At 46.7% G+C, this 20,327-nt stretch overlaps 1 protein-coding gene across 1 annotated transcript in view; it reads left to right on the top strand.

The window, feature by feature from the left end:
• Positions 1-20,327, top strand: part of STK10 (serine/threonine kinase 10) — a 143,233-nt gene that overhangs the window by 42,916 nt on the left and 79,990 nt on the right. The window contains exon 3 of the mRNA XM_003813989.5: positions 18,005-18,053. Within this exon, the coding sequence (XP_003814037.1) occupies positions 18,005-18,053 (49 nt within the window). The remainder of the gene's footprint in view (positions 1-18,004; positions 18,054-20,327) is intronic.

Genomic DNA, 20,327 nt, shown 5'->3' with positions numbered 1-20,327 from the left:
TTGGTTTGAGTCCTACCTGTCCCTCAAGGACCAACTCAAAGGTTACAAAACCTTTAGCAATTTGAGTTGAATGTGCCGCCTTCCAACAGCTGGTGTGCTTTTCCCTGTCCCTTCTTACCCTTGTCCTGGGATTTGTGAGTCCATCTCCTGACCTCCTCCCTGGGGGTCACTTCCCTCAGGGCAGGGGCATGGGCCTGGCTCCTTCCCCTTTGTGTCCAGCACTGTCCTTAGCAGAGCTGGCTTTAGAGAACAGTGGCCAGAGAGACAGACGGTCAAATGGATGAAAAATGTCCCTGCAGACACAGAACTGCCTTTGTCTCTCCGCTAGGGCTGAAGTCCGGTTAGCATCTGCACAGAGTCTGATCTTAGCCCTGATCTTGGCATTTCTGGAAGATGGGATGGACTCAAGCTCAGGGGACTTTGACCCCAGAGCCAGTGCTTGCGACCTGTGGGCCAGATAGTACCCGAGGGAGTTAGGCCCCCTGAAATTGAGTCGCCTCGGTTCCATCCTGAGGTGCCTTGGGACTTGGACACGCGTAGTTAGGTGTGCAACCACCTGAGTCTCCTCATCTGTAAAAGGGGGTGGGGGGTATCTAAGTCATCCCTTAGATGTTCCCTCCCCTTTGCCTCGGCAGGACTCCCTCCACCCGGCCCCATGGCACGTACACGCTTAGGAACCTCAAGGTCACTCCCTCTGTTCCAGATGCCCTTGCCCATGGGTGAACTCAGTTCACCCTGCTCAAGGGCAGTCCTAATTCCTTCCCCAGGCTTCCTTCGAATGTGGTGGGTGAGGCTGGGGGTGGAGGAACACGCCTGGCCCAGCGTTCCTGGGAGGCCTGGGGGTGTAGGCTGCCTAGTCAATGGCAGCATTGTTTGGCCTGGAGCTCAGAGATGGGGAGATTCTGGGACTCCACCCACAGCAGCTGGCTGCTGATATGCTGAGGACATTTCTGTGTTGACTGTTGCGTTTTTTGGTGTCTGCCTCCAGGGACTTGCTTCTCAGGCACAGGCCTTGGTTGGATAACTTCTGTCTTCTGTGCTGTATTGGAGAGGCTAAGGAGGTTCCCAGCACCGCCCCACTGACAGCATCTCTCAGTGCAGGGAGGCCTGGGGGGCTGATGGTCATGCCTACCTCTGCTTCCGCAGGAAGAAACAAGCCTAGAGAGGGAAAGCAGCTTGCCCGTGGCTACACAGCTAGGCTGTCTGTGTGTCTTGGAGTCAGACTGACCTTGGTCTATACTCTGGTTCTGTCACTTACTAGCTGAGTGGCTTTGGGGAAGCCCCTTCCCCACCAAACCTCAGTTTCCCCATCTGTAAAACAGGAATATGTGTATTGCTCATGAAATTAAGTGAAGGAATGCTTATCAAACACTTAGCACCATGCCATGTATGCACTAGCAGCTCAGTAATGGCAGCCATCATCTCTTCTGTCTTGGTTGGCAGTAGAGGGAGGGACTGGCTTGCCTTTGTCCTGCTTCGTTTGCACAATCTGGCTGTCATCTCTGTTAGCCATCTTTTGGCTGTTCTGCCCCTGATTTCTGGGCATGTTAAGGCTACTGAATTTTTTCATTCATGTTTATTCATTCATTTATTCAACAAACACTTACGATGATGTACTAGGTCCTGGGCTTTGATATTGGATCGTATGAAGGGAATTTTTTTAGATGTAAACTGCTTCTTCAAGGATAAAGTGACTTCGGTCACTTTGAACCTACATAGTCCATGTTGCAAATGACCTTATCGCTGTTGAGAGCTTCATTTTCCAGATGGGAAAACAGCGGAGGCTCAGAGCAGGAAAGAGGTCAGGACAGCCCCGCAGAAGGACGGTGGCAGACCCAGGACCATGTCCACATCTCCTGGCTGTGGCTTATTTAATTTGAGTTCTAGGAGTTTTGCTAACATTTATTTATTGAGCACCTTTGTGTACCCAGGACATGCTCTTGGCCTCAGGAAAGCCCAGGGAGGTGAGGGGATCCAGGCCCAGAGCACGGTGTGGTCACTGTGTGTTGATGCCTCACCTCTGGAGTCAAAGTGCCTTAATTTTCTTTCTTTCTTTTTTCTTTCTTTCTTTTTTTTTTTTTTTGAGACAGTGTCTTGCTGTGTTGCTTAGCCTGGAGTGCAGTGGCACGATCTCGGCTCACTGCAGCCTCTGCCTCCCGGTTCAAGCTATTCTCCTGCCTCTGCCTCCCGAGTAGCTGGGATTATAGACATGTGCCACCACACCTGGCTGACTTTTGTATTTTTACTAGAGACAGGGTTTGGCCTTGTTGCCCAGGCTGGTCTCAAACTCCTGAACTCGTGAACCCCTGCACCTAGCACTCGGTTTTGTCTTGAGGACAGCTGGGGCTGTGACAGTGCTAACCCAATTCCTGCTGGTCCTACTGCCTATACGCTGTAAAAGTTAATGTCTAAACCCTGTGGGTGGTCCAGGCTCACCCTTATCTGGGCTGGGACATCCTGGCTTCCTTATCTCTGGTGAGCAAGCTCACTTGGTATGTGTGTGCTGACCAGTAGGGCCCAGAGAGGGCTGGAGCAAAGAAGCAGAGGGGCCTTTCCCCCCACCCACCCAGGGGCTGTGACCCAGCCCGTTTGTGGCTTCCTCCTTAAGGCATGAGGAGGGATGGGGTGCTTAGATCTCTGCCACTTATCTGTGACCTTAATCTTCCTGAGCCTCAGTTTCCCCATATGTAAAATGGGAATACAATAATACCTAGTGCTGGTAATACTCGATAACATTTATCAAGCATTGACTTACTGTGTACCAGGCAATGTCTTTTGTTCTGACATACATTATCCTACTTAATCCTCACAATAAATCTTATGAGGTCCAGGCATTTTTTAGGATACCTACCTCAAATAGTGAGTGTGAGATAATCCATGGAAAGCACTTAGCATACGGCCCGGCAGAGTAAGCTCTCAAATTGCATTAGGTGTCGTAGATAGGGATACCGAGGCTGGCCCAGGTTAAACTGCTAACTGCCTGCCTTGTGGGGATTTTGAGGACATGATGTAAAACCGTAGAACACCTGCACACGTCGGATTTTCTTTGTGCGCATTACTTAGAAGGGTGGAAATCAGCTTGGCACAGCACTTTGGTGTCAATGTTTATTCCCAGAGGGTTGGTCTGGTGGAGAAGAGAGATTTTAAAATCCTAGCTCTGTCAGTCCTAAGCAATATTGAGCTGATTCCTAATTTGCACAGCTCTAAAGACATTTGTGTAGTAATCAGTCCCACGGCAACTCTAAGTGGACACTGGGCCAAGAAGGCAAATAATTACTTAAATTGAGGTGTGCAGGTCTAATGCTGGGTGTGTGACGTGTGCTGTCTCATTTATCCCCGCCTGGCAGGTGGAGATAACCATCCAGACCCATAGATTGGCCTCCTGAATGTGAACTCCCAGGAGATGGAAACTGTTTTTTCACTGCTGTATTCCCAGTGGCTAAAACAATGCCTGGTACAGGGCAGGTGCCTGATAAATTTATGAATGAATGGACGAGTTACCTTAGAGGTGTTGCGGCCTGCCAGGATCCCGTAGCAAGGCCCCAACCCTTACACGGCACCACGACAGCTGCTCGATCTAAACTGATGGGGGTCATGGAACACAGGTGTCCAGTTTCCTTTGGCCCTCGGCCAGAGAAGAAAGCCGGCAATTACAGGCTGCTGTGACATCCCCCATCAGACACCCTCTGAGAGCGCATATAGGCTGAGGTTGCCAGGGAAACAAGGAGTTCCTGGGTGCAGAGACCACACCTCTGACAAGAGGGCCCAGATAGAGCAGGCACCTCCCTTACCAGAGTGTATTACCTGTATCTAAGCCCATGCAGGACCACCTTATTTTTCTCTCATTTAAATTTTTATTTATTTTTTTTTTTGAGACAGGGTCTGGCTCTGACACACAGGCTGGAGTGTATGTAGTGGCACAATCGGCTCACTGCAACCTCTGATTCCTGGGCACAAGCCATCCTCCCACGTCAGCCTCCTGAGTAGCTGGGACCACAGGCACGCACCACTATGCCTGGCTAATTTTTTTTGTATTTTTTGTAGATACGAGGTCTCACTTTGTTGCCCAGGCTGGTCTCGAACTCCTGAGCTCAAGCAATCTTCTCGCCTCGGCCTCCCAAAGTGCTGGGATTACAGGCATGAGCCACCGCACCTGGCCCTAAATTGTATTTTCTTGTGATAAGAACACTTAGCATGAGACTACCCTTTAAACACATTGTAACGTGTACAGCACATTGGTACAGACCATAGCTATAGCGTTGTCCAACAGATCTCCAGAGCTTATTCATCTGGTTTAACTGAAACTTTATGCCCAGTAATGAGTAACTCCCCATTTCCTCTACCATCAGCCCGTGGCAGCCACCATTCCACTCTTGATTCTAGGATTTTGACTGTTTTACCAGATTCCTCACTTAAGTGGAATCTGCAGTACTTGCCTTTCCGTGACTGGCTTATTCCATGTAGCATAATGTCCTCAGGGTTCATCCATATTGTCTCACTTTGCGGAATTTCCTTCTTAAGGCAGAATAGGGATCCATTGTGTGTACATACTACATTTTCTTTATCCATTCATCTGTCAGTGGACATTTAGGTTGTTTCTACATCTCGGCTTTTATGAATAGTGCTGCGATGAACATGGGGGTGCAGGTATCTCTTCAGGATCCTGCTTTTAATGCTTTTGGACAAATACCCAGAAGTGGGATTGCTGGATCATATAGTAGTTCTATTTTTATTTTTATTATTTATTTATTTATTTTTGAGACAGAGTCTTGCTCAGTTGCCCAGGCTGGAGTGCAGTGGCACAATCTTGGCTCACTGCAACCTCCGCCTCCCGGATTCAAGCGATTCTCCTGCCTCAGCCTCCTGAGTAGCTGGGATTACAGGCGTGTGCCACCACACCAGGCTAATTTTTGTATTTTTAGTAGAGACGAGGTTTTGCCATGTTGGCCAGGCTGGTCTCAAACTCCTGACCCCAGGTGATCCACCTGCCTCGGCCTCCCAAAGTGACGGGATTACAGGCATGCACCACCACACCTGGCCAAGTAGTTCTGTTTTTAATCTTTGAGAAACTTCCATACTGTTTTCTATAGCAGCTGCACCGTTTTGTATACCCACCAACAGTGTGCAAGTGCTCCCTTCTCCACATCCTCATCAACACGTGTCATCTTTTGTCTTCTTGATGATAGTCATTTTTTCAGGTGTAAGATGATACATAGCTCACTGTGGTTTTGATTTGCCTTTCCGTGATGATTAGTGATGTTGAGCATCTTTTTATTTACCTGTTGGACATTTGTTTGTCGTCTTTGAAGAGGTGTCCAAGTCCTTCATTCATTTTTTAATTGGGATATTAGGGTTTTTTTTTTGCAATCGAGTTGCAGGAGTTCCTTATATATTTTGGAGATTAACCCCATGTTAAATATATGGTTTGCAAATATTTCTCTCCATTTTGTAGGCTGCCTTTTCATTCTACTGATTGTCTCCTTTGCTGTGCAGAACTTTTTAGTTTGATGTATCCCACTTGTTTATTTTTGGGGTTTTTTTTTTGGCTGTGCTTTTGGTGTAATATCCATGAAATCATTGCCAAGATCGATGTTAGGAAGCTTTTCCCCTATGATTTCTTCTAGGAGTTTTATGACACATTTATATGTGTCATCTTTAATTTCTTTTGGCAACAATTTGTAGTTTTCAGTGCACAGGTCTTTTGCCTCCTTTTTTAAGTTTAACTTAAGTTTAAGTTTTTAAGTTTAACACTTCACTTTTTAATTCATTTTGAGTTGGTTTTTGTATATGGTGTAAGGTAGGGCTCCAGCTTCTCTCTCTTTCATGTATATCCAGTTTTCCCAGCTCCATTTATCAAAAACACTGTTCCTTCCTTACTGATTGGTCTTGTTGGCATCCTTACCAAAACCCATTTGATTATATATGTGAAGGTTTTATTTCTGGACTCCCTCTCTCTTTTCTTTTTTTTTTTTTTTTCCAGAGATGGGGTCTCACTACATTGCCCAGGCTGGTCTTGAATTCCTGGACTCAAGCAGTCCTCTCACCTCCCAAGGTGCTGAGATTACAAGTGTGAGCCACCATGCCCAGCCTTATTTCTGGACTCTATTCTGTTCTCTTGATCGATATGTCTGTCTTTATGCCAGTACCACACCGTATTGGTTACTGCAGCATTGTAGTACATTTTGAAATCTGGAAGTGTGCGACCTTCACCTTTGTTTTTCTTTTTCAAAATTGTTTTGGCTATTTAGGGTCCCTTGAGATTCCATAATATTTTAGGATAGATTTTTCTATTTCTGTAAAAGATGCCATCAGGATTTGACAGGGATTACACTGAATCTGTAGATCATGTTGGGTAGTATTGACATCTTAACAATATTAAGTCTTCCGGTCCATAAACCTGGGATGTCTTCCATTTATATGTGTCATCTTTAATTTTTATTTTTTATTTTATTTTGAGACGGAGTCTTGCTCTGTCGCCCAGGCTGGAGTGCAGTGGTGTGATCTCAGCTCACTGCAAGCTCCGCCTCCCGAGTTCACACCATTCTCCTGCCTCAGCCTCCCGAGTAGCTGGGACTACAGGCACCTGCCACCACGTCTGGCTGATTTTTGGTATTTTTTTAGTAGAGATGGGGTTTCACTGTGTTAGCCAGGATGGTCTCGCTCTCCTGACCTCGTGACCCGCCCACCTTGGCCTCCCAAAGTGCTGGGATTACAGGTGTGAGCCACTGCGCCCGGCCAGTCTTTAATTTTTTTTTGCAACAATTTATAGTTTTCAGTGCACAGGACTTTTGCCTCCTTTTAAAGTTTATTTCTTCTTAAGTTTTTAGGAATACTATATAAACATTCCTAAGTATATTTATTTTTTTGATGCTGTCGTAAATTGAATTTTTTGCTTATTCATTGTTAGTATGTAGAAACACAGTTGATTTTTGTGTGCTTATCTTATACCTGCAACTAAATGTGTTTATTAATTCTAACTTTCTTGCATAATTTTTAGCATTTTATACATATAAGATTATGTTGTATACCAACAGAAATAATTTTATTGGCTGGGCGCAGTGGCTCACGCCTGTAATCCCAGCACTTTGGGAGGCCAAGGTGGGCGGATCACAAGGTCAAGAATTCAAGACCAGCCTGGCCAATATGGTGAAACCCCCTCTCTACTAAAAATACAAAAAAATTAGCCAGGCGTGGTGGCACATGCCTGTAATTCCAGCTACTCGGGAGGCTGAAGCAGGAGAATGGCTGAACCCGGGAGGTGGAAGTTGCAGTGAGCCAAGATTGTGCCACTGCACTCCAGCCTGGGTGACAGAGTGAGACTCCATCTCAATAAAAAAAAATAATAATAATTTTATTTCTCTTTTCCAATTTAGATGTCTTTTATTTCATTTTGTTGCCTAAGTGCACTGGCTACGACTCCCAGTGCTATGTTGTATAGGAGTGGTGAGTGTGGGCATTTTTGCCTTGTTCGTGATCTTGGAGGAAAAGCTTTCAGTCTTTCACCATTAAGTGTGATGTTAACTGTGCATTTTTAATATGTGGCCTTTAATATATGGCTTTTTTTTTTTTTTTTGAGACAGAGTCTTGCTCTGTTGCCCAGGCTGGAGTGCAGTGGCGTGATCTTGGCTCACTGCAAGCTCCGCCTCCAGGTTCATGCCATTCTCCTGCCTCAGCCTCCCGAGTAGCTGGGACTACAGGCGCCCGCCACCACGCCCGGCTAATTTTTTTTTTTGTATTTTTAGTAGAGATGGGATTTCACCGTGTTAGCCAGGATGGTCTCGATCTCCTGACCTTGTGATCTGCCCACCTCGGCCTCCCAAAGTGCTGAGATTACAGGCGTGAGCCACTGCGCCTGGCCCAATATATGGCCTTTTAATATATGACCTTTATATATGTTGAGGTTGTTTTCTTCTGTTTTGTTTGTTGAGTATTTCTCATGAAGTGGTGTTTAACTGTGCCAAATGCTTTTTCTGCTTTAATTGAGATGATCATGTGGTTTTTTATCTCCTTTCATTGTGTTAATGTGGTATATTACATTGATAGATTTTTGTATGTTGAGCCATCCTTACATTCCAGGAATAAATCCCACTTGGTCATGGTGTAATCTCTCTTTTAATATTTGAATATGATTTGCAAGTATTTTGTTGAGTATCTTTGCATCAGTATGTCAGAGGCATTCAAACCAGAGTGACTTCATCTTGAATAGGGGCTGGGTAAAATGAGGCTGAGACCTGCTGGGCCACATTCTCAAGAGGTTAGGTATTCTTAGCCCTAAGACGTTTATAGTTAAGGGAACAGAAACAGACCCAGGATATAACAGACCCAGGAACTGTCCTGATGTCCTTATACCTTAAGAACAAAAACATTCCTAGGTTTAAAATAAGTCTCACTTAAAAGATAATAATATATGAACAGTGAGAACACGTGGACACTGGGAGGGGAACATCACACACCGGGGCCTGTTGGGGGGTGGGGGGCTAGGGGAGGGATAGCATTAGGAGAAATATTTAATGTAGATGATGGGTCGATGGGTGCAGCAAACCATCATGGCACGTGTATACCTATGTAACAAACCTGCATGTTCTGCACGTGTATCCCAGAACTTAAAGTATAAAAAAAAATAATAAAGGCTCTTGTGAAAGACAGTAGTTACACAAAGATTAGCAATCCTTTATCACAAACCCTTGTAGTAGAGTACATCTCCTCCATGATTTTTGTTATATATAAGCAAGCATTGTACCTAGGTGGGCACGTTCCTCCTCTTATTTTTTGGAATGCCATGCTCTGCCTATTGGAATAGCTATTCTTTCACTTCTTTACTTTATTTATTTATTTATTTGTTTTGAGACGGAGTCTTGCTCTGTCACCCAGGCTGGAGTGCAGTGGCGCGATCTCGGCTCACTGCAAGCTCCGCCTCCTGGGTTCACGCCATTCTCCTGCCTCAGCCTCCCGAGTAGCTGGGACTACAGGTGCCTGCCACCAAGCCCAGCTAAGTTTTTGTATTTTTAATAGAGATGGGGTTTCACCATGTTGGCCAGGCTGGTCTTGAACTCCTGACCTCATGTGATCCACCCGCCTCAGCCTCCAAAGTGCTGGGATGACAGGCATGAGCCACCGTGCCCAGCCTGTTTGGAGGTTTTAAATTACTGTTCAGTCTCCTTAGAAGTTACATCTATTCAGGTCTTCTATTTCTTCATGATTCAGGCTTGCCAGGTTGTGTTTCTAGGAATTTTTCTATTTCATCTAGTTTATCCAATTTGTTGTCATACAGTTGTTCATAGTACTCTCTGATAGTCCTTTCTGTCAAATCAGTAGTAATGTGTCCCCTCTTTCATTTCTGATTGTAGTAATTTGAGGGTTTTTTTCTTTTTCTTTTTCTTTCTTTTGCTTATTTATTTATTTATTTTGAGACAGAGTCTCACTCTGTTGCCTAGGCTGGAGTGCAGTGGTGTGATCTCGGCTCACTGCAACCTCCGCCTCCTGGGTTCAAGTGATTCTCATACCTCAGCCACCCAAGTAGCTGGGATTACAGGCGTGCGCCACCAAGCCTGGTAAATTTTTGTATTTTTAGTAGAGACAGGGTTTCTCTATGTTGGCCAGGCTGGGCTCGAATGCTTGACCTCAGGTGATCCACCCTCCTCGGCCTCCCAAAGTGCTGGGATTACAGGCATGAGCCACCGTGCCTGGCCATAATTTGAGTTTTTATTTTAGTCTGTTTATCTAATGAACATATTTTAAAAATTCTTTTGGATCTATATGTAGGAGGGAATTGCCATTTGGATCAATGGTAATGCTACGTTTAACATATTGAGGAACTGCCGGACTCTCCCAAAGTGCCTGGACTCCACATTTTACATTACCACCATCAGTGTATGAAGGTTCTGATTTCTCCATATTCCTGCCAACACTTACTGTTGTTTATCTTTTGTTTTTTGAGATGGAGTCTCACTCTGTCTCCCAGGCTGGAGTGCAGTGACCTGATCTTGGCTCACTGCAACCTCCGCCTCCTGGGTTCAAATGATTCTTTTGTCTCAGCCTCCTAAGTAACTGGGACTACAGGTGTGCGCCACCACACCTGGCTAATTTTTGTATTTTTATTAGAGACAGGGTTTCACTATGTTGGCCAGGCTGTCTCGAACTCCTGACCCCAGGTGATCCACACACCTCAGCCTCCCAAAGTGCTGGGATTACAGACGTGAGCCACTGTGCCCGGGCTTGTTCATGTTTTTAATTCTGAGCATTCTAGCATGTGTGAAGTGGTATCTCATTTTGGTTTTGATTAGTGTTTCCCTAATGACTAGTAATGTTGAGCATCTTTTCATATGCTTAGTGGCCATTTGTACATCTTCTTTGGAAAAACATCTATTCAAATCTTTTGCCTATTTTAAGATTGGGTTATTTGCTCTTTTATTGTTGAGTGCTATGAGTTCTTTATGTATTCTGGATATTAGTCCTTTATCAGATATATGATTTGCAAATATTTTCCATTTGTGGGTTACTTTTTCTTTTTTTTTGAGATAGAGTCTTGTTCTTTCTCCCAGGCTGGCATGCAGTGTCACAATCATTGCACACTGCATTCTCGACCTCCCAAGCTCAAACGATCCTTCCACCTCAGCCCCCCAAGTATCTGGGACCACAGGTGTGTGCCACCATGCCCCGCTAATTAAAATTTTTTTCCTTTTTTTTTTTTTGTAAAGATGAGGTCTCCCTATGTTGCCTAGGCTGGTCTCAAACTCCTGGGCTCAAGTGATCCTCCCACCTCAGCCTCCCAGAATGCTGAGAGCGTGAACTATTGCATCCAGCCTTTACTTTCTTGATACTGTCCTTTGATGCACAAATATGTTTAATGTTTATGAAGTTCAGTGTATCTATTTTTTCTTTGGTTGCTTGTGCTTTTGGTGTCATTTTTTTCCATCTGTTCTTTTACTAACCCCCATATACCCTTTGACACATATTTAGAGGTCCTCAAAATTTTTATTTAAAGATGGGAGGATATGGAAATATTTTTTTAAAAAACACTCATTGAAACAGACTGCAGTACTGTCTTTAATAATGAAGATCCCCAAAGCTTCTGTGTGAATACTCAGGGCTTCTCAAACCATCTCTTGGCAAAGGCTGATGATGATCATACATCCTACCAAAGCCCCTCACTCTTTGGTTTGAGGCAAGAGAAAAAGGAACACTGGTGATGAAATTTAGGATAACAAGGAGCATAAAAGAGGCAGTACTTCTGCCAGTTTGCCCCCAAGTTTCTCTACCAACATCTTACAGTGCCTTTTGTTAAGGGGAGGAGAGATGTGGTCCCGGGGTCCAGGCCTCTTGCTCTTATAAATTCCCATTGAGCAGTAGTTCTCAAAGTGTGACCAGGGGTCCAGCAACAGCAGCAGCATCTGAGCACTTGTTGGAAACCAGATTCTTGGACCTTGCTTCAGACCCACTGAATCAGAAGCTCTGGAGTGGGACCCAGTGATCTGTTTTAACAAGCACTCTGCTGAACGTTCAAGTTGGAGAGCCGTTGGTGTAGCATTTTCAGCTGGTACAACCTGGAGTCTGCCACCTGGAGAGTGTGGTTACTCATCATCTCCTGCCAAGTGTGGGATCAGGTACTTTTGGTAACAAGTGACAGCAAACCTTAAACTAACCTACTAAACAGCTGCAGAAATTAATTCGTTTGCATATTCTGCCTAAAAAGTCAGTAGGGAGCAGGCTTGTTCTCCGTTTTCCTGTGATTCTCTCTGTCTTCCTCTGTGTATTAGCTTTGTCTTCACACCCACTTCTCTCGTGGTTGCAACATGATTTCCTGCAACCATCAGAGTTGTGTGCTTCCTAATTAGCTCCAGAGTGAGACGACATGGCATTCCACACCATCAAGCACAACTCACCAGCTTAGCTCTGATGACACCAGCCCTGAGTCAGGGCAAGAGGCAGAAAATTTTCCTGACTGGCTTAGCACCCTGCTTCTACCCCTCCCTTGCAGGGGATGAGTAGGTCCTACCCAGTTCTCATGGCTATTTCACAAAGGGGAAGGAAGACATGCTGTATGTGGAGGGGGAGGTAGCCATGGTGCCCAGGACATCAGGACTCATGAAATGGCCTCTTCGCTGTTTGTCCCCAACCCACTGTTTTTTCCTTAATAATGCATCTAGAGGGATCTTTCCAAAGCAAAAGCCTGTCTACAACACCCCTTGCTTAAACCCTTTGGTGTATCTCCCCAGACACACACACACACACACACACGCATACACAGCTCTCCAGATTAGGTTCATACTTTGAGATGTTCAAGTTCTAGTTCTAATTGACCTCCAGCCTGCTGGATTCCCATCCTTTGGAACCCCATGGAATGCTCCGCCCTTACCCGCTTCCACGCTTTTCCCTGCTGCCCCACCTCTGCTTCTGTGTTCTGCCAGGAATGCCTTTACCCTTCCCCACGTGGTAAATTCACCCTTCAAAACTCAGCCTGGATATCTGCTCCCTCTGGGATAGCTCTAAGGCAGGTTAATGACCGTGTCCACAGGCTTCTGGGTTACACAGTCACCGTGTGCCTGCGCCACTCATTTCTACATCTCCCTCAGCTGGTGATCTTGGGGCAGGGACCTGTTTGATTCTCCCTGGGTCCTCAGTCCCCAGGCTTGCCACGCACTAGGAGCTCAGATAGTGTTTGTTGATCACATACTACTTTTGTGGCCCCTACTGTTGCCTAGCAAAGTAGGGCCCCTGGTAGACACTCAGTTTATAATGATCAATGCATTAAACTGACCACAAATCTCAGTTCTTCAGGTCCTAGGAAAACCGTGAGCCACCTGCAAATATAGGCTGCTTATGCCCTTGACAGGTTCAGGGAATCCGTCCTTTTAGCACTGGAGCAGTTTCACTTTGGACTTGATGAGGGCTTAGAGGCCTTTAGCTTTCCGATCCTGAGGAGCCTCCCTTTATCCAGGAAGCAGGGGACTGGACCACTGGGACCTTCATCATGGGTGGGCACGGATTCCCCATCTCAATCAGAAGAATAGCTGTATCTGTAGCAGTAGGTTATTCTAGGCCAGTTCTTTCCATTAAAAAAAACTAAAGCCCCTAGGTTGAATTAAAAAAATTTAAAAAATTAAAAATTTAAAAGTCATGTTTATTTCTAATATACAATTTGATAACACATATTTATTGAATCTAATACATAAAAGTACAAACTACCTGTAATCCTCCTATGGGTTTTGTGCTTCCAGTCTTTTTTCTAAGCATGCATATGTAGTAATTTCCTAAAGCATTGAGATTATTATTTTATTCATATTTATTACCATCGTCTCAGTGCATTTTATGCTGCTATAACAGAATACCTGACACTGGGTAATTTGTAAACAATAGAAATTTATCTAGCTCATGGCTCTGGAGGCTGGGAAGTCCAAGGTTGAGGGCCCTGCATCTGGCGAGGGCCTTCTTGCCATCATGGAAGGTGGAAAGAGCAAGAGGGCATGCAGGAGAGAGCCAGCAACTGAACTCACAGCCTCTAGCCCTTTTATAATCAGCACTAATTCATTCATGAGGGTGGAGCCCTCATGGTCTAAACACCTCCCATTACTGTTGGTCCCACCTCCCAACACTGTTACATTGGGGATTAAGTTTCCAACACATGCCTTTTGGGAGATACATTCAACTATTATTTTATCTGTTACTGTTGAGACTATTGTTTTATTAATTAAACCCCATGTATTTCTGCAAAAAGCCCTGATAAGTTTATAATACCAGTCCCCTGTAGCCCTCCTGCCACTGATAAGCTGAAGGTAAAAATGTCAAGAGCCAGATACTAAAAAAAAGCAAGTAAGGCCTGGGAGTCAAACCAAAGCTGAGGAACTTAACCCAGAGCTTCCCAGCAGCCAAGGCAAAAAAGTAAATAAGTAAAAGGGAAGCTCAAGGGGTTGTGGAGCTCTTGAGCTAAAGAAGAGGAAGCCAGCCAGGTTGTCAGAGTGCACGAGCTTTCCTAGTGCTGACCTCTGGAGAGGGCACAGGGACGTCGTGTAAGAGTGTTGTGTAAGGGACAGTTTCACTGAAAGATGCAGGAACTGCCTGGGTTTGGTCACTTCTCAAACTGACTCTTAAGAATAGCCGATGACAGGCCGGGCGCGGTGGCTCACGCCTGTAATCCCAGCACTTTGGGAGGCCGAGGCGGGCGGATCGCGAGGTCAGGAGATCGAGACCATCCTGGCTAACACGGTGAAACCCCGCCTCTACCAAAAAATACAAAAAATGAGCCGGGCGTGGTGGCGGGCGCCTGTAGTCCCAGCTACTCGGGAGGCTGAGGCAGGAGAATGGCGTGAACCCGGGAGGCGGAGCTTGCAGTGAGCCGAGATGGCGCCACTGCACTCCAGCCTGGGCGACAGAGTGAGACTCTGTCAAAAAAAAAAAAAACAGCTGATGGCATGTCCATAAATTTTAGTTCTCAAAAATAAATAAATACATAAAGAAATTGTAGTTCTGGGAAGGCATTTCTTTGTTTTGTTTTGTTTTCCCTAGGAATCAGACTGAGAGGAAGGCATATTTTTGTAGGAATCCTAAGTGACGTGACCTAAGCATGAAACTTACTGGTGATTTCATTTGGTAGAGATTTAACAAACACATATTAACTGTGTGGCTTTCGTGCTGTTCTTTCATGTAAGGAATCTCATTTAACTTTCTCAATGAAGTTGGAGGCAAGAGATGATTAGGCCATTTTACAGATGGGGAAATGGAGGCTCAGGGAGATTGACTTATCCAGGGTCACGTAGTCAATTAAGTGGCACACCAGGACTCGACTCCAGGTTTACAACCTTTTCCTCTGTGTTGGCACCTTGTTGGAGAAGCGGGAAGTGTCTGACCTTGTTACATATCCACGGTGTATTAGGACTGGGTTTTTCGGTTTTTTTTTTTCGGAGACAGAGTCTTGCTCTGTCACCCAGACTGGAATGCCGTGGTGCGATCTCCGCTCACTGCAGCCTCCGCCTCCTGGGTTCAAGTGATTCTCCTGCCTCAGCCTCCCGAGTAGCTGGGATTACAGGCGCCCGCCACCACGCCTGGCTACTTTTTGTATTTTTAGTGGAGACGGGGTTTTGCCATTTTGGCCAGGCTGGTCTCGAACTCCTGACCTCAGGTGATCTGCCTGCCTCATCTTCCCAATATGCTGGGATTACAAGAGTGAGCCACTGCCCCCAGCCTAGGACTAGGTCTTTATAAGTACCACCTCATCTGTTCCTTACAGTAAATCCTAGAGCCACGTAATATTAGCCCATTTTACGGAGAGGATTGGCGGTTGTCCAAGGCCATACAGATAGTAGGTGTTAGGGAGGCTAACCAGGGGTTCCCAGCCAGGGTTTGGTGATGGAACTTCAGGATGTGCAAGGATTCAATAGAATGGCACAGGAACATTTCTGGGTGAGAGGGGAGAGGATGGCTTTCACAGAGCCTCAAAAAACCCAAACAAAAATAAATGAGAAAAACAGACCCATGAACTCAAGGAAAGAATCATAGTGACAGCTCACATAACTGAGTCCCAACCTGGGGCCAGGCACGTGTCAAGGCCTGGATGAGCTTATCATTCCCATGAGGGTTAGGGTGTATCATCCCCATCTCACAGGTCGCCCAGCTAGTAAGTGGCCTTGCATGGTCACTGAGTTTTGCTTCTTTTCCATCATCACCTCTTGTGGCTTCTTTTTTTTCTAGCAGTTAGTATAATTTTTCTTCCTCTTTCGTGGAGCTGAGAATTACTACAAGGCAGAATGATATGCTGTGCTTCAAAAGGTCATTGCCTGTTTCCAAGTCACCTCTGTCTGTTCCCTTGCCACTGGGAACAAGCTGGTTAGGTGATGGTTGGGTAAGAGGGAACAAATGAATGGACGAATGAATGAATGAACAAGTGGATGGAGGAAGTACCTCTTCCTTGGCGTTCGGTATCAGCATGCATGGATCCATTTCTGATGACTTTTATTCAAGGGTGACAGGTCACTGTAGTGTTAGAGAGAAGTCTTGGGGAAGCTGAGGTCAGGCCCGTTGTTGATGACCAGGCAGGACCAGAGTGACCCAGAAGGCCTCCTTCCTCCTCAGCAGGGAGTGGTGTGGAAGTGGGCCGTGCCGCCTTCCACAGCTCTCTGCCATGGCACACAGCCCTCCACAGCATGTGGCAAGCCTGGCAGGGCCTGGAATGGTTGCTACCCCTGGAACCTAGTATCTCTAGTATCCCTGGCCCATGTTAAAGTCCCCTGTTTTATCTGCTGTGGTTTCGTGCATCCCAGCTTATACCCCTAGTGTAGCCCAGCCGTGGGGTCCCAGTTCAGAGCAACAGCATCAGCAGCCCCATTTTACAGCTGAGGACACTGTCTCAGAGGATTGAAGTGACCTGTCCAAGGCCACACTAGTGAGCGGTGGACCTGGGCCATGAGCCCAGCCGTGACTGGCTCCAAAGCCACGCATCACCACATCCTCATAGGACCCACATGACCTCAGGGTCATATTTACATTGCCAGGAGGCCCCTGGAAGGTAAGCCACAAACTGGAGACCTCATCAAATTCCTGAGGCTGCTCCACCCTCCTCTGGCTGGAGAGCTGTCTCTGGTCCAGCTAGACCATGGCTGAGGGTTTCTTTCCTGTTTAGAGAGAGCGTGGGTCTTCTTGACTGCCCCACTCTCCAGGGCCTCTGCTGAGCTGGGTTGAAGGAACTTCACAACAAGCAGGGGCCAGGAGCTGGAAGCTAAGAGGTGATTCTGCCTGTCCTGAAGTTTGTGACGCCATCCCTCTTCCTCAACCACCTGTAGCCCTACTTTAAGAAAAAAGAGGTCAGGCAGGGTGGCTCACGCCTGTAATCCCAGCACTTTGGGAGGCCAGGGCGGGTGGATCACCTGAGGTCAGATGTTCGAGACCAGCCTGGCCAGCATGGTGAAACCCCATCTCTACTAAAAACACAAACATAAGCCAGGCGTGGTGGCAGGTGTCTTTAATCCCAGCTACTCAGGAGGCTGAGGCAGGAGAATCACTTGAACCCCAGAGGTGGAGCCAAGATTGCGCCATTGCACGCTAGCCTGGGCGACAAGAGCGAGACTCTGTCTAAAAAAAAAAAAAAGAAAAGAAAGAAGAAAGAAAAGAAAAAGTATCTATGCAAAGAGCCCGGAGTGGGCCAGAAAGAGTGAGAATGGGAGTGAACCAGGGCTGGAAGAGCCGTTCTTTTTTTTTTTCTTTTTTTTTTTTTGGAGACGGAGTCTCCCTCTATTGTTCTATTACCCAGGCTGGAGTGCAGCGGGCGGATCACGAGGTCAGGAAGGACCTTTCTACTGTAATCGTCCTTTCTGCCCCTCCACTAGGCTGGAAGCCCCTTGAGGGCCCAGACCTGGTTGTTCTCCCAGGGCCTGCAGCCTGTCAGTGTGGAGTAGGTATATGATGAATGAATGAATGACCTGAGGGTTTGGAGCTCTGCTTCCAGTCCAGGAACAATCTCTGTGGCCTTGGTCAGTTACATCCCCTTTTTTGGCCTCAGTTTCTCCATCTGAGCTGATCTTCAAGGCCCTGATGTTCTGAGCCAGCAAGGTCCAGGGTTCTGGAAGATGGAGAGAGCCTGAGACAGGTGCTGGGATTCTGAGAGGACTTGGCCAGCTTGGCCGGGGGAAGGCATCCTGAGGTTCTTGGCTGTGGAGCATAGGAAACAGGGCAGCTGGCAGGTGGGCACCAGGCACATAGGCGGGAACGAGGAGGGAGGGTGTGGGCTTGGCTGAAGAGGCTGTTTGCTGAAGCTTCAGGTCTTCGTAGCAACTTAGTTTTCCTTCTTCAGAAAATGAAGCAGCCAAGCGGTTCCTCTGGATGTCAGAACCTCCAGTGAGGTTTGAGGCCCACTGGGGGAGGAGGACGGGCTCCCAAGGCAGGAGAAGGAAGGGCTGGAGAGCAGGCGCACCCAGGCATTGGGCACGGGTGGACCCTGCCCAATGGGCCTGTGGGGTTCCCGTCTCGACGGCTGGGCAGCCCCACTCATTGTCACTTTGCCCTGTGTTTTCTGCAGATCATGATTGAGTTCTGTCCAGGAGGAGCCGTGGACGCCATCATGCTGGGTGAGTCTTACTTGATTCTGTGCATTGCCGGGACCAGATGACTCGTTTGGAGTCCTAGGCCTGACTGCTGGACAGCTTTGTCTAGGACTGGGACCTCCACTCTCCCATTCCATCAGTTCCCATGACCTCTTTGAGCACCTCTCTACTATGTCTGCTTTTGGGAGCAGGGTGTGGGTTCTTTTTTTCTTTCTTTCTCTTTTTGAGACAGAGTCTTGCTCTGTTACCCAGGCTGGAATGCAGTGGTGCGATCTCAGCTCACTCACTGCAGCCTCTGCCTCCCGGGTTCAAATGACTCTCCTGCCTCAGCCTCCTGAGTAGCCTGGGATTACAGGTCCGTGCCACCACGCACGGCTTGTTTTTGTATTTTTAGTAGAGATGGAGGGGTTGGGTTCTTGAAGAGAATGCAGGACATTCGCTGGAAGACCATCACTCCCTGTTCCAGAAGCCGTGTGTCCTTGAACTGGCCACTCTCCCTCTTGAGGCCTCTTGATCTAAGATGGGTGTGATGCCTTCTTTGCGGGACCCCACACACTCTCAGGAGGTGAAACCGAGATACCCGAGGAAGGTCTTTGAAAAGTGGGGATACCCACACATTCAGTAAATGCTCTGTGGGGACGGTGTCAGGTCTCAGTGTCCTGGGCAAGCTTGAGCAATAATGACGACGATGATCACAGTGAAATGTTCGTAGTGGCCATTCCTTTGTGAATAGACACTATATGCCAGAGAGTGTGGTAACCACGTTCCCATATGCGGTCCTCCTCTAATCCTCAGGTATAAAATCAGGAAGAGTATTTTTTTTATTTATTTATTTATTTATTTATTTATTTATTTATTTATTTATTTATTTATTTTTTGAGATGCAGTCTCACTCTGTTGCCCAGGCTGGAGTGCAGTGGCGCAATCTCAGCTTATTGTAACCTCCACCTCCCGGGTTCAGGTGATTCTTCTGCCCCAGCCTCCCGAGTAGCTGGGACTACAGGTGCCCACCACCACGCCCAGCTAATTTTTGTATGTTAGTAGTGATGGGGGTTTCACCATGTTGGCCAGGCTGGTCTCAAACTCCTGACCTTGGGCGATCCACCTGCCTCGGCCTCCCAAAGCGCTGGGATTACAGGCAAGTATCACTTTTATTTTTGATTGGGCTGACACTTGAAAGGTTAAGGGACTCACCTAGATCACACAGGAGAGCTGTGAACCCAGGTCTGGGTGACCCGCTCCTAACCATGGACCATAGCCCGTCCTGCAGCATCCCCGGCTCATGCCACCCTTCAGGGCAGTGAGTGCAGAGAGGCTGAGGAGAGGCCTGGAAGGTTGAGTGACATGTCCAGGATTCTGGGATGGCCCAGAAGAGGAGAGGCACTTAGGATAATGTCACACCATTCAAGGTATTTTCCCTGAGTTTACCTCAGGAGGGAGCCAACCGTAGTCCTGACATAGTCTTGAATGCCATAAACCTGAATGTTGAAATCCCAAAAGAGCAAAATGCCTAAAGTCTCAAATCCTGTCAAGTACAATCCCGAAAGATCAAAATCCCAAAAATATAATTCTAAAATTTTTTTTAAAATTCTTGATATTTACTTATATTTTAAAGGGGAATTTGAGAAATATAAAAACTTCAAGGCGCTTCATAGGCCACTTTACACAATCAAATAGGCAGTAGTAACATACATACTTTGCAAGCATAAACAGCTATACCAAAGATGGTTGCACAGCTGTAACAATTATGAGCAGATTGGCTGGGTGTGGTGGCTCACGCCTGTAGTCCCAGCACTTTGGGAGGCCGAGGTGGGCGGATCACCTGAGGCCATGAGTTTGAAACCAGCCTGGCCAACATGGCAAAAACCCATCTCTACAAAATATATGAAAATTAGCTGGGCGTGATGGCAGGTGCCTGTAATCCCAGCTACTTGGGAGGCTGAGGCAGGAGAATCACTTGAACCCAGGCGGTAGAGGTTGCAGTGAGCCAAGGTGATGCCACTGCACTCCAGCCTGGGCGACAGAGTGAGACTCCATCTCAAAAAAAAAAAATGAAAAAAAGTTATGAGCAGATGACTTGTACCCATAAAGAGATAGGTCAAAAAGGGAGATGTATAAGTGCATATCACCAGGATTGGTGATTGTGTACACACAGTTTTATAGCTGTTGTCTGAAATACTGTAATGAACAACCAAAGCCTGTTGACGAGATTGATCAAAACCCTCAATGGGTCACTAGGGCATATGCAGATGCCGAAAGAGCCAGGATCTGGAGAAAGTTTATCTTCCACAAATGCGG

The sequence above is a fragment of the Pan paniscus genome, chromosome 4 (assembly GCF_029289425.2).
Source record: "Pan paniscus chromosome 4, NHGRI_mPanPan1-v2.0_pri, whole genome shotgun sequence".
NCBI classification, from domain to species: Eukaryota; Metazoa; Chordata; class Mammalia; order Primates; family Hominidae; genus Pan; species Pan paniscus.
This window is presented reverse-complemented; position numbering and strand designations above follow the sequence as displayed.